This window comes from Danio aesculapii, chromosome 2 (assembly GCF_903798145.1).
Source record: "Danio aesculapii chromosome 2, fDanAes4.1, whole genome shotgun sequence".
Taxonomy (NCBI): domain Eukaryota; kingdom Metazoa; phylum Chordata; class Actinopteri; order Cypriniformes; family Danionidae; genus Danio; species Danio aesculapii.
Genome location: NC_079436.1, coordinates 17809583 through 17824271, shown reverse-complemented (window position 1 = coordinate 17824271; position 14689 = coordinate 17809583). Strand labels below are relative to the sequence as shown.

The following is a 14689-nucleotide window of genomic DNA, read 5'->3' as shown; positions in this document are numbered from 1 at the left end:
TGTGTCTGTATCCGCAGTAAAAGCGCACTTGGGGATGGAGAAAACGACAGCCTGAAGGAGCGCAATTACTGCACACGGAGAGAAATTACACGAGCTGGGCTTTAGTGTTCCTCTCTTTACGCACCGCGTTATAAAGGGACGTACCGTTTATCATGTCTGCGAAGGAAAGACTCAAAGGCAAAATGACCAAAGACAGCGTCACCTTGCTACCCTGCTTTTATTTCGTGGAGGTAAGTGGGTGTAGTAGAGCTGTTTCGTATGTGTTATGTTTAATTAATAGAGAGTTGAGGGTAAGCTGGTCTTCATTCGTTCATTCATTCATTCGGTGGTCACGTTCAAAATCAATCACTGGAGCCACAGTCGGTGTTCATTCTGCATGACTGCTCCTTAACTTTATACATTTGCATTTCCAGTGGAGAGAAAGGCTAAATGCATTACACTTGTTGTTTATCAAGTGAGATGTACAGGTGCATGAAATGTCGAGACATTTTTTTTAAATAAATAAAGAAATAATTGGCTTTATGTCTGAAATTCTGTCTGCCACGCTATTTCTGATTTTGAAATGCAGTTTTCAATGTCAAGACAACATGGCCCTAGTACAGTATTGCTTGAAAAAATCAAAGTCAAGAGAATCATCTACACTGATTATAAAATAGGACTTGAAACAATCTGGAAATGAGGTAATCCTAGTCAATTTAGTAGGTTTAGAATGTGGACGGTTATTATATGAAGGCTAATCTGTCGTGGCCTAGATATCAGAAAGTAATGAGTGCTGATCACTGGTTTCATGGGAGATAATGGTGGCAGTCTTTGATCTTTCTTGTTTACATGTCAGGTTGCTGTGTTGAATTCCCCATTTCCTGAATGTTAACGAATATTAAACATCCTGCTGTATGGTATGTATTAAATAGGGTGATTATGACTAGATATTGACTTTATGTTTAGTTTAAACAGTTCATTTATTGAGGAATGAGGGCATAAGTAACTACTGCGAGATGTAAGCTAGAGTATAGCTTATATTAAAGTGCCCCATTAGCCTTTTTTAATATTAACATCCACTCAATGTTTAATTTATGGCTAAAACGTCTCTGTAGAGTTTTAAAGATCAAAGTGCACTGCAAATAATGTAGAATTAATGGTAAACTTTTGCTTCTCGTCTATGTACTGTAGATCTGTAACAAATTTGCATATTTCGGCTTGAACTCAAACACTGTAATTGGCTCATGTTGTGGACATTATGTTGACCAGAAGCATTTACTGTCAAGACTAAACATTTTTCCTCTCTTTGTTCAAACTCCTATTATAACAACCACTGAAGTTGCAAAATCAATCTCTTACACTGTGACAAGAATGACCATCCAAATTGGAAGTTCTATTGCATCCCAAGCTTTATACATTATACGTTTACATTTTGTGTGTGGTTTTCGTCCTTGAAACCAAAATTAAACATTTACAGATATTTGAAAAACCATATTACTTTATTTATTATTTATTTTACCAATTCATTCATATAGTCATCATCATACTATAATAATAGTGGGAAAAATAACCAATCATCGTATTTCTTGAGAGGATTTTTTCACACTGATGATGATAGAGCAAATGAACCAGTGGATTAAACGTGAACTCTTATAGTAGACAGGCATCTGGATGTAGAAACTAAACAAGAACATTCTACTTAAAGCTGCCAAATCAAGCACAATAGCTACTGTATAAGTTCAAGATTTTTTACAGAATTTTTACCTAGTCTTAATTAACCTAGTCTCTTATATACTGTTGCTTATGTTTAGTAGCCTGAATAGATGCTATGGGTTATTGTTGCAAGACCTGAACCCAATCAAGTTAAGTGCCAGTCACAATAACAAGCTTAATGGTGATTCAAACGATATAATTTACATAATTATTTATAAAAAGTTAACTAAAAAAACTCATTGACTTCCAATTACTGACTTCCAAATGTATATTGCCAACAACTTGGCTGACCTCTGACTTGACATATAACACACAACAACACTATAAAACCCAAAAAGTTAAGGTAACGTAAACTATTTGAGAAAACCGATTGCAAACTATTTAAGTTCAAAAACAAATCCTAATGAGTACTGTAAACTTAATCTATTTGAGTAAACGAAGCAATCTGAGCACATTAAAACCTAATAAATGAAGAGAACTCAAGTACTGTAAAATTTAATAATTTAGGGCAACTCAAACCATTTGAGGAAACCGATTGATACAAACCATTTGAGTAAAAAAATAAATAAAAATAATCTACACTGTAAAAAATGCAGGGTTCCACGCAATTTTTTCATGTTGTCTCAACACAAGTCGATTAGATTAACTTAATTGTTTTCACAAATTTAAGTTGATTGAACATAAAACAGTTAAGGTATCCCACAAAAACCCTCAAGAGTTGTGTTGATTCAGCTTATTATAAATAAGTAGTTTGAATAAGCAGCAAAAAAATTTTTGAGTGTATATGAGTACAGTGAACTTACTCCATTTAAGTTGAAGTAATGAGGTATTTAATTAACTCATTACCTTCAACACTGAGTTCAAAACTTTTCAAATGAGTAGAATTAATTTTCAGTCAATTTGAGTTAACTACACTCATTTCATTTGACAAAGTTGATTGTGATAATGATGAGGATGTACTCCAGTTCAAACAAATTCTGCTCTTCAAAAAACTAAAGCTCTTATTTTCCTACAGTTAATTCCTCTTTTTTACCTTTTTACTTCTTGTTTTCCACTTTCACTTAGTTACCGACATTTAGTTTTGCTTATTCATCTACATACTCTCACTAGAGCTTCCGCTAAGAATGTGTCTCATGTCATGATTCAAAGATTATTGCCTGGATTTACTAAAAAAATTTACATTAAGTGGTTGTAATCAATTAATTAGGGTTGAGTTTAAACAAACAGTTGAACATTACTAAATTTAATTTGTTAGTTTAAATTCAACCCATATAAATTGTTTGCAACAATTTTGCAGAAATCATTTATTTTCAGTGAAGTTGTTTTTCAATCCAGCATCTATATTACAAGATAATGTAAGTGTTTTTTAAACTTTGATGTAAATTGTGCTCATTAGGATTTCACTCTTTGTCACTTTGGTTATGTGAAAGATTCCATAACACATATACATTTTCATCAAGACATCCTGATGTAAAACCAGTTGTAAGGTTCTGTAAAAGGCTAACCTGGAATAGCCTCTGTTTGTCAGATCAGACAGGATCAATGCTCATTGGCTGCACTGAAATTAATATCATGTACCCAGGTGTGACCTGGTTGCCTTCTATAGAGTTGCTTTGCTGCAGAGACCTTGTTTCTGTTCCAAGCTGGGAAGGGAATGAATTAAAAGAGTCATTTATTCTGCTTTGCTTCACTGATTTCGCTAATTAATTTCCATGTTTTACTACTGTGTTTCAGTTTATAAAATTAACTACAAGAGGGCTGGGAAGTTTTCATTGTCCTCTCACAATTTTTTTTTTCACAGTTCCTGCTAAATATCATTTTGACCATGCATAGATCCATATTAGTCATAGGATCATGGTTTAGGTTGTAAGTTGCCAACCTTCTACACTGGTGTCGGATTAACACTTTAATACCCATCACAATTCCTACATTACCCATAATCCTTCAAAAAATGTCTTCATTATTACATTCCTAATGATTTAGATGTCCCATAGAATGCACCCATACATTATGTTTAAAGGGCACCTAGTTTACTCCTTTTTTAAGATGTAATATTAATATTATGGTTCTTCTGAGTGTGCCAGTTTAGGTTCAGTTCAAAACATGTGTTAAAAAGTGTCATTTTGGGGGGGTTGTGTACAGGGGTGTGTTGCTTCACATGAAAATTAGTTTCGATTTCCCTCCCAACTCAACAAGGGGGCGGAGCCAAGGGCTCCCCCACTTTGTTTATGGCAACAGACAGGCAGACAGAGAGAAGCAACATGAGTGAGAGGACCAGCATTCAGCCGTACTACTCGGATACAGACCAAGCAGAGACCACTGTTGAGGAATCCATATTCCTAATGTGCCAGAATGTGTCAGAGTGGTAGTTACAAAATCATTTTACAACCGCTATGTAACGATGCATGCGTCATCCGTATAGGAATGCAGTGATTAACTGGTTTCACAATTAACCACGCTTTAAATCGTAACGATTAATTAATCAAAAACGCTTCACAATGAAAAGTACACATTTGCAAACCCACCTAAAGTTACAAACAATGTCGCAGATAAGAGCGATCATGTGGTGAATGTTGATCCGCCAGGCGAGATCAATCGAATGTTTTCGGAGAGAGTGCTGAAAGACTCGGTGGATCAGCTGTTTTTAATGTCAAATCTCGATATGTTGCATTCACTGCGTGTTCAGCGCAAATGGCTGCTAAATGTAAAATCTCTGTTGCTCATTCACAGGAAGACGATGTGCCCAATGAGCCTTACATCCAAAAATAGATAGGGTGTTTCTTTGATGACATCGCTTTGACTCACACGCTGAAAATGGTGAAGTGAAACAACAAACTGAGGATATGGCATTGCTTGCTTGTCAATCAACATTGGTGGGCGGGGGGACCGCACTGTAATGTCAAGTTGCGGTCGGTCTCAAAACCGCTCCAATTGGTTCACCATTTATATGTTGTTAAATAAAAAAAGGACTGGGTGTTAGGGCTGCACGATTAATCAAAAAAAGATCACGATCTCGATTCGACCCTACACACGATCCTAGTTCAGCTTTTTTTAAGATTCAGCCAATTATATTTTCAAGGTCAGGAGCGAAGAATAGGCAGCCGCAGAAGTCTTCACAGCAACATTGACACCTTCAAATGGCGTTAAAAGTGTCACATACTGTATTTATAAGGTATAATTCACCCAAAATGTCATTTCTGTCTTCATGTAATGATGTATTCACGGTCGCAAAATCGCACGTGAGCTGACGCACTGTTTGTTTACTATGGCAAGCCAAAGTAGTCATAAATACACTATTGATCAATCGCGTTTTCAAACAAAACGGCAAAACAAAACGGACAAAACGGCGCTATTACCATTTCAAACGCCGCTAAACATGCCGTTCTGGTTGCAAACGCCGCAAATAACGCGGTTTCTTTTCGTGATATTGTCTGGTTGGCTTTTTTTTTTTTTTTTTAGAATCACATTTCTAACATAATAGTTTTAATAACTACTTTAATACTAGATATTTTTAAGATACTTGTATTTAGCTTAAAGTGCACTTTAAAGGCTTAACTATAGATTAATTAGGGTAAAGTTAGGGTAATTGGGCAATTGTATAACAGTGATTTGTTCTAGACAATAAAAAAATTGCTTAAGGAGGCTAATGATATTGACCTTAAAATGTTTTTTTAAACATGATCTCGCTGTATTGTGGTTTATTTAAAAAATGTTATAGCAGTCAGTTTTTTTAAAGAGAAATAAACTATTTTTTAAATTTAAAACGGCGTTTTGTGGCAAGCGTTATAAGCCGAGTTTTTTACTAACACAAAACGCTGTTAAAAACGCTGTTTTTTAAAGCTTTACGCGCGTTATTTGCGGCTCATTATATAACACGCGTTTTCGTGGGATTAAAAACATAAACAAAACGATTTACGCGCATTATTTGCGGCATTTGCAACCAGAACGGCGTGTTTAGCTGTGTTTCATATGATATTAGCGCCGTTTAATGCGGCGTTTTGTTTGAAAATGCGATTGATCAATAGTGTATTTATGACTACTTTGGCTTTCCATAGTTTATTGCACAGATTATTGTGTCAGTATAACAATAGCCTATATATAATGGAAATAATGGTCTAATAATATTGTCAATGACAGATAACAAGCACATGTCTTAAACGTATTAATTCAATTTTATAATTATGAATAGTTATATTCTGATGTCATCATTTTACTGTGAATTAACAAACAGGACATATTGAAAGTCTATTCAAGTCCACAATAATACAAACTTTAGCATTTTAAGCAACAGTATTATTGTTGTTTTAACATATGTTTGCGAATGAACAATAATAATAGGCTAATCATATTAACCTTTATTTTACATTTGCAGAATCATGAGAAAGAATCGGGATCTTGATTTTAAGCAAAAAAAAGTTGTGATTCACATTTTTGCCAGAATCGTGCAGCCCTACTGGGTGTGTTTATATCACCCCAATATGACAGTCTATACACTATACCCACACACGTTTGTCCAAATAGCTTGAAAAGTAGATTTTTCACCATAGGTGCCCTTTAAATAGTTCTGTAATGTATACATAGAAGGTATGTAGCTTATGTATAATAAGTGTGAAAACCTACCAGAGATGTTTATATGTCTATTTAGAACCCTAGGAATTGGCCTTAGAATGAAATGCCCTGTTTTTACTTTATTTGGAAAGGTCATGAATAATAATGATCTCTGCTCTGCTCATGTCAGTCGATTAAATATAGGATGAGTTGTATTTCAGTTGCGTTTCAGTTGTTGTTCATCACGGCAACAAATATTTGAAGACTTAATTTACTTTATTTAAAGTAAATTAAATCAAGATTTAAAGAGAGTTGATTTATTTTCAAACATGAACATTTTCACATTTTAATCTGACATTGAAAATTCTGTGCCTATTTATAGGCCTTTTTTGTTAACTCTGTACAGTAAAGCTCTACTAAAGTCAATGCATTGACAAGCATTTATTAATCTTGGCTCATGTTAAATTCTTAGTTAATTTCTGATTTGCATTTAAAAAGTCTTATTTTATTAAATTGAGTAACTATTACTATTCAGTTGTATATTTTTAATTAACTTTAACATATAACTACAATATGGTTATTTCTAACTGTTGATTTTAATGCATTAACAATTGCATTTTATGTTATTGTAATGTGTTACCAACTGTATTGTTCTTTATCACCCCATTGCAATGTAATTTATTTAAACCTTTTCCCTACACATTTACAGTATACAATAATGCTATACAATAAGTATTATTTTGGTTATTATACTTGTTAAAGTAATATTTTCTTCAGCTTATGTCAATATCATAATAATACCATTTACCGTGATCAAAACTTCAGCAATTGATCCAACAAGAACATTTGGTTTGAGTTTTCAGAAGCAAAAGTAAGATAAAAGTGCTTTTATGTATAGTTTTGATATTTACTTTTTATCTCAATTGTGGAAATGTGCTTTACTAGACTTAAACCAAAATGCTCTGCATCACAAGTACAACAATGTTTTGGTATTTATTTAGTTAACATAGGCTGAAGCACGTATTTACAGTGAGCCTGTGTTGCAAAAAACTATACCCTAACAGTGGGCTACAATATTTCTTTACTGAGAAGTGTGTCTTTGCAGATGCAAAACTGTTTTATTGAGACACGTGGGCAACACTGACAACATTTATCTGTGTTTTGTGTTAAATTCCTCTTGCGTACAATACTGATTTGCTTAGTCAGTGTTTTTGTGTCGTATTTTTTATTTTTTTTTTTTGTACAAGGACTTCTGAAATAGCAGAATGTATTAAGTATAGTGACATGGAACTTCACTGGGGTCAAAATAACTAGTTTATTAAATACATATAAAATGTAACAATAGGGAAAGACACCAAACACCATTAAATATGCAATATAGGCTGGTAAAATGTAATTAACAATTCTGCTACTGATATATTGTGCATACTTAGATTTATATAAACTACTTTTTATCATTTTTACCTTTATTTTTTTTTTTTGTTTTTTGTAAAACTATTCAGTTGTATTTCTTTTCTTTTCCCTTTAATATAAATGTGTGATGCAAGTTTTAATGACTTAATATACAAATGTATTATAAACAAAGTACTTTTTGTTGTGTATTGCGTTGTAAGTTGTAAGTTTGTACCAACTTTAATGACAAGTCTTAAAGACTTGAGTAAGACTTTTGTTTTAGCAATTCACTGCTTAACATTAGAAAATATACAGGATAAAGGCAAAAAAAATTACATTCAGGCATAAAAGTGTAACATAGCTTGATTTTTTGTATCCCTTTTAGCTTATATCCTTTTTTATTTTTAAGGAAAAATACACATTTTGTGTATTAAAATATCTTATATTTTATAATATAATATAATATAATATAATATAATATAATATAATATAATATAACATAATATAATATAATGTAACATAATATAATATAATATAATATAATATAATATAATATAATATAATATAATATAATATAATATAATATAATATAATATAATGTAACGTAATGTAACATAATATAATATAATACTTTCACTATGACTAACAGAAGACACATAATAGAATGTAATTTAGTGTGACAATAGCTTATACTGTATATATACTGTATACTAGCAAATCAGACATATTTAGAATGAAAATCATCTGATCCCATTTTGAATCCTTATATTTTGCTAAAGGATTTACTCATTGTCAGCAAAACACATCGGTCATTTAAAATACGAATCGAATGTATCTTATGTTTACTTATTCTGTCATATAAGTATGGGATAGTTAAAGATAATTTGATTTTTACATACATATATTTTACAATAAATGCTGATGGAACATTAGTTAACCATATTTTAACCATTTTTAAGTTATTCGAAACATTAAATGTGGCAAATTTTATGTTTGCGTTGGTGTCCTCCAGGTGCTCCGGTTTCCCCCACAGTCCAAAGACATGCACAACACTGTAAAAAATAAATTGTTGAGAAAACAAGGCAACTTGATGCAGTAAGAACTTTGAGTTGTCTCAACAACTGTTTTTTAGTTCTTCTCAGTAACAATATTTTGTTCAGCTAACATAATTGTGTTTATTCATGCAATATTGATTATTGTATTGTACTAACAAAGATATTCTTGTCACATCAGCTGAAGCAATAGTTACTGCTATTGAGTCAGGTCATTGTTTTCTGTTCAGTGGATGATTTATTTCAAATTTGCAAAATAAGTAATTAGTGCTAGTTAGCATATCATCCTGTTTTTAATAATTTTACTTAAAAATGACAAACACAAACTTACTACTTCATTCATTCATTTTTCTTAGGCTTAGTCTGTTTCCCCCACAGTGCAAAGACATCCAGTATAGGTGTCTGAATGTGAATGGGTGTTTCCCAGTACTGGGTTGCGGCTCGAAGTGCATCAGCCGGAATAGTTGGTGGTTCATTCCGCTGTGGCGACCCCTGATAAATAAGGGACTAAGCTGAAGAAAAATTAATAAATAATATCATTCATATGTAAATAAAAGTACTTTCTTCAAAAATAAACAAAAAAGGACATCGCGTCTATGACCAGTTAGTACAATCTGCAGAATACAGTATTTCTTTAATAACTGCAGAATTAGTGCTAGTTAAGGTGTTAAAACCCAATAACTATGAGATTTAATTTTTAACCTCAAGTGACCCACTACAATACTATAAAGGATTTTTGTATCTCTGCTATAAGATGTTGCATTAATAGAAGTTCAGACTGCAGGGTGTTTTTCTGCAGATGTGCTCCTCTTTTTAGAAAAGGGCTGATTACAGTAATTAACGCCCCTACCCCCACCTTTGATCCTCATGCTGTCCGCTCAAGTTTCGTAATTATTCAGTACGACGCCACATTTCCACTTTGCATCGCAATATGTGTCCTCCTGGGAGCTGCAATAGATACACACTGAAGACCCTTCCAGCTGATCCTTGTTCATTGAGATACTGTGGGGTGAACTGTGTCAATGACAACAAAATCTCTAGCATATCTATAAATATTTCATGAATATTCACCTGAGAATAACCTTCGTTCTCCTTTTATCACACATCTTCTCTCTAACCTTAGCATGAACCCGGTGTTGCTGAAGAATGTGAAAAACCCCAGGGGATGTAAATTCATCGTAGTTTCATCCAAACCCTCATTATATGTATTGGGGAATATGTAGGTCATTTACTAACATAATGCTGATCGGTAGCACTTTGTTTGAAAAAAAAATGAGAGAGATAGATCTTGTAATATTACAGTAATGACTACTGAAAATTGTAGCCTGCTCTGTACTGTATGTTTGATCTTTTAAATACCGCCTCAGTATGCAGGAGACAGTATGCTTAAAATCATGAAATAAATATTACCAACCCTGAAGTCTTCAAATGTAGTGTAGCTTTCATCAAATAGGTCATTGGGTCAATGACAGTTTACAGTAAATCTGCTCAGAAAAAGGCAAAAGAAAAAAAAGCAGGGTAAATTAGTTTAAGTTCTTAGAAATGCTGATTTTCGAGCATTAAAATTATAATAATAGTAATAATAATAATAATAATGCAAAACATGTATTACAGCTTTTTTCTACATAGAATGTGTCCTTATTATTAATAAACTTATTTATTTATTTATTTGTTTATTTATTTACATACTTATAAGAAAGCAAAAATGAAGACCGGCATATTTGATTATGATTTAATTTGAAGTAAAATACACTAAAATGTGATTTAATGTAATGGTTTATATACAGGTATATAGCAATAAAATTTGTCAGGCATATTTAAAACAAGAGTAATTTGGTAGCATTTTAAATTACTTTTTTATGGATCACACTGTCACAATCACCCAGCGATCTAACCTTCATAGATCGCTGGAGAACATTCACATTTACATGGACTACAATCCTGTCTCAAAATGAACTACAAGTCCTGTCACGCAACACACACACCTGCTCCAAGTCTCCATTGATTACACTCACACAGCTGATGCTGCTCATGTACTGATTACACACATATATACAGCTCACTTTAAGACTCTTATTGCTGAGTTTTCCTTGCTGGCACAGAACGTCAACTTGACGGCATATTGATGTTGTACCCCTACATCTTGGGAACGCTGGATTTCACATTTACATTTACATTTAGTCATTTAGCAGACGCTTTTATCCAAAGCGACTTACAAATGAGGACAAGGAAGCAATTTACACAACTATAAGAGCAGCAGTGAACAAGTGCTATAGACAAGTTTCAGGTGTGTAAAAGTCCCTGTAACATTACAAAGCGTTTCCTTTTATAGTTTCCCATGCTTTGTTTTGTTGTTTAGCCTGCCTGCTGCATGTACTGACCATCTGCCTGTTACCTGTCAAAACCACCTGATTGCCTTGGTTGTGCCCATTTGCGCTTGTTGTTGATCATAGCGTGTCTGACTACAATTCTGAATAAAACCTGAAAAAGGATCCTCACTTCGTTGTCCCTTGTCTCCCTACGTGGTTACACACAATGCAACCCTATTGTCATTTTACTTCTTTATACTTTTTCTCTATAATTTAAACTGCCATGTTTTATCCATGGGAAGCACGATGGCACACTGGCTATCGCTCTCTAATAAATGAATTGAATAAATATTTTATAATTTTTGCAGTATGTTTTTATTAATATAAATATAATACAATTTAGTGTGAGTACTTATTTTTTAAATATATTTTATTAAGTATTGATCAGAATATGTGGTTTCATTTTTACATAAATAACTATGTTAGAGGGCGACGAAGTGGCGCAGTAGGTAGTGCTGTCGCCTCCCAGCAAGAAGGTCGCTGGTTCAAGCCTCGGCTGGGTCAGTTGGCGTTTGGCAGTTGGGTCATGTGGTACAGGTGAATTTGGTAGGCTAAATTGACCGTAGTGAATGAGTGTGAGTGTGTATGGATGTTTCCCAGAGATGGGTTGCAGCTGGAAGGAATTCCGCTGCGTAAAACATGTGCTGGATAAGTTGGCGATTCATTACGCTGTGGCGACCCGGATTAATAAAGGGATATTTTGACTTTTTTTCTTTTTGAAAAGATTATTCGAAAAATGAAAGAGAATTCTGTTATTATGATTACTTATGATTACTTAATTTTTAAATATATTTTATTATGTATTGATCAGAATATGTGGTTTCATTTTTACATTAATAAATATATTATGTTGAATGAATGTCAAAGAACATTGTTTCATCATGTTTTGACACTTTTTGATAGTCATTGGAAAAATTAAAGCAGACACTTGCATTAGCTATGCTTTGTATATGAAATCCCTTTCTTATCATATATGACCCACAAATTCTTAATTTGTTAACATGATTCAATAATATTATCTGAGATGAGGTTCAAGATATTTATTAATTCAAACCACAAACAAAAAGAGAGATTTCTGTGATTGTAAATGTTCCAAGACAAATGTAGTGGTGAATGAGAACAAGTGAGAAAAACAGTGTATGGAATGAACTTAAAGGGATATTCATTCATTCATTTATTCATTTTTTTCAGCTTACTCCCTTTATTAATCAGAGGTCACCACAGCGAAATGAACCGCCAACTTATCCAGCATATGTTTTACGCAGCGGATGCCCTTCCAGCTGCAACCCATCACTGGGAAACACCCATATCCTCCTATTCATACACATACACTACAATTTTAGCTTACCCAATTAACCTGTACCACATGTCTTTGGACTTGTGGGGGAAACCGGAGCACCCGAAGGAAACCCACGCAAATGCAGGGAGAACATGCGCCCACTTAAAGGGATAATTTACCTAAAATTTCAAATTCTGTCATCAAGGAGTACCACTTCACAAGTTTCTTTCTTCTGGTGAACACAAAAGAAGATGCTAGAACTGACTGATTACCCTTGCCAATTGAATAATTACATTCTATTGTAACCAGAAGTTTCCATACAGCACACATGAAGTAGTTCTCATGGTTGTGCAACTAATTATTAGTTCAATGATTCACAAGAAAGCTAAATAAATTAAATAATAATGTAAATATTTGAGTTTTTACATAAAAGTGCAGACACTGATATTTATAACAGCCTAATTTTTGTTTGTTTTTTCACTTTCTGTAATCATATGTAATGATATGATATATATATAAATGACACCTCGAGTATGCTGTTTTAGAGTTATTCAACCCAGAGTGCTTTGTGGAATACATGACTGTGAAGCTCATTGTCACATCTGAATGAGTCAAAATAAAAAACTATGAAACCATTTATGTGATAAATCTTGCGTAGTTTTGTGCAATAATTTAGTTCTGCATTAATAACATCAAAACGCAGATGAATGGTTCTCTAAAGACTTTCCTATGGGTATTCTTGTAGCGGGGCTTTTCAGCTCATGAGTAAATTAATGTCTGTAGTAAACAAACTTGACAATGCTTTGATGTTGTGCTCTATACCCATGCTGATTTTTTTTCACATCATGCCATGCGGCAAAATCTACGCTGCACATGGCAAAGCTAGTGTTGCAAATCCATTTGTCCTCCTTGTCAGTATTATCTGGATCTCATCAGGAGTAGAAAGGAGCATCAGTCATGCTGCATTTAGTGTAAAAAGAGTTATCGACTATAGTGAGTTTTGGTCATGCAACATCACAAGTAATTTTGTCCACCTCATCTTTACTGTAATTGCATTTTAACATAAAATACATCTTCTGAAGTAAAGCACATACATTAACAACCAAGCTCTCAATCAATTCTATTAACTTTTTTGTTAAACTGAAGATCGTTGAAAAAAGAGGAATCTTTTTTTGTTAACCAGTATCTTGGCGAAAAAAAAAAAAACTATACTACGTTACATTGCAAATATGTTTTTTATTTCAATAGTATATTACAAGTATGCTAACCAAAAAGTTAATTTAAATATATTATAAGTGTATTATGTAGCAAATTAGCTCAAAGGGAATTAAAGATTCATTTGAACGGGGCTTCAAAAGAATCGACTCTTCAAATCCAAACAAACAAATCGTCCAGTGATCGTTCGAATGGACAGTTGACTTTAACTATGGCTATTGCTATAAAAATAAAAACCTATTTATATTTAATCAGGGTAGCAAGATCGAAGTTTAAGACATTAGATTTATAAACATGCACAAGCACCTTCTATATACAAAATGAAACTTTATTGACTAATCCAACAGAAACTAACACCTAACACAAACACACATTCAAACAGATGTAAAGAAGAGCAAAGAAAGTAAAACAAGAGTTTGAGAGAGTGTAATGATGTAAAAACCTCAGATTTTGTAAGACCAAACCAAGCGAACCACAAATAATCAATTTAACCCTTCTATGGTCTCTTTAGGGTTACATTTCGTTTACACCAGTTCAGTAGTGGTCTGGAAGTGTTACTTGCGTTCCTTTTGTGATGAAAAGAACTCCCTCTGTTGAGCACGTGGTTAGATGGTCATCAGTTTTTTGTCCTCGCGAGGCTTGGAGTGGGGTGGAGTCTGGATTTTCAAGTTGAGGCGGTAAAATTTTTTTCAGTTTCACGACACACTAAACTTAACTAGACTCTTGATGGAAAAGAAAGAAAAAAAGGTATCGGAGATGGGAATGTCTGAGCTGTGCGATTAATCCATTTTGTCTGGCTCCCTCCCCAGTCCTCTGGGGTTCTAGGTCTGGGTTCAAGTCTTTCTCTGGTTTAAAGTTTTTTAGTGTTCGTGGGGGCTCTGGGCTGTGGCCTTAGGCACAAGTTTTTATAAGGATGGTTTTGTACCCACCATTTAGAGCTGAGTTGACCAATGAGAAGTTAACTTCTGGTTTCAAAGGGATTTGCATTGGCATTCTGGGTTTAAACTGATGCAGAAATGTTCAAAGCTTCTTAAAATGTGAACATGAAATGTAAACAATCATTCAATACAACAAATTAGTTTTGCAGGGACATCAAACATGAACTATCTATGATCTTGTTTAGCTGTGGTAGAGTTAAACCT

General features: G+C 33.6%; 1 protein-coding gene across 1 annotated transcript in view; it reads left to right on the top strand.

Moving 5' to 3' along the window:
- The window catches only part of plppr4a (phospholipid phosphatase related 4a), a 50500-nt gene that overhangs the window by 169 nt on the left and 35642 nt on the right, over nucleotides 1–14689 (top strand). The window contains exon 1 of the mRNA XM_056473942.1: nucleotides 1–230. This exon is cut by the window's left edge and continues 169 nt beyond it. Coding sequence (XP_056329917.1) covers nucleotides 153–230 — 78 coding nt within the window. The 5' untranslated portion in view covers nucleotides 1–152. The remainder of the gene's footprint in view (nucleotides 231–14689) is intronic.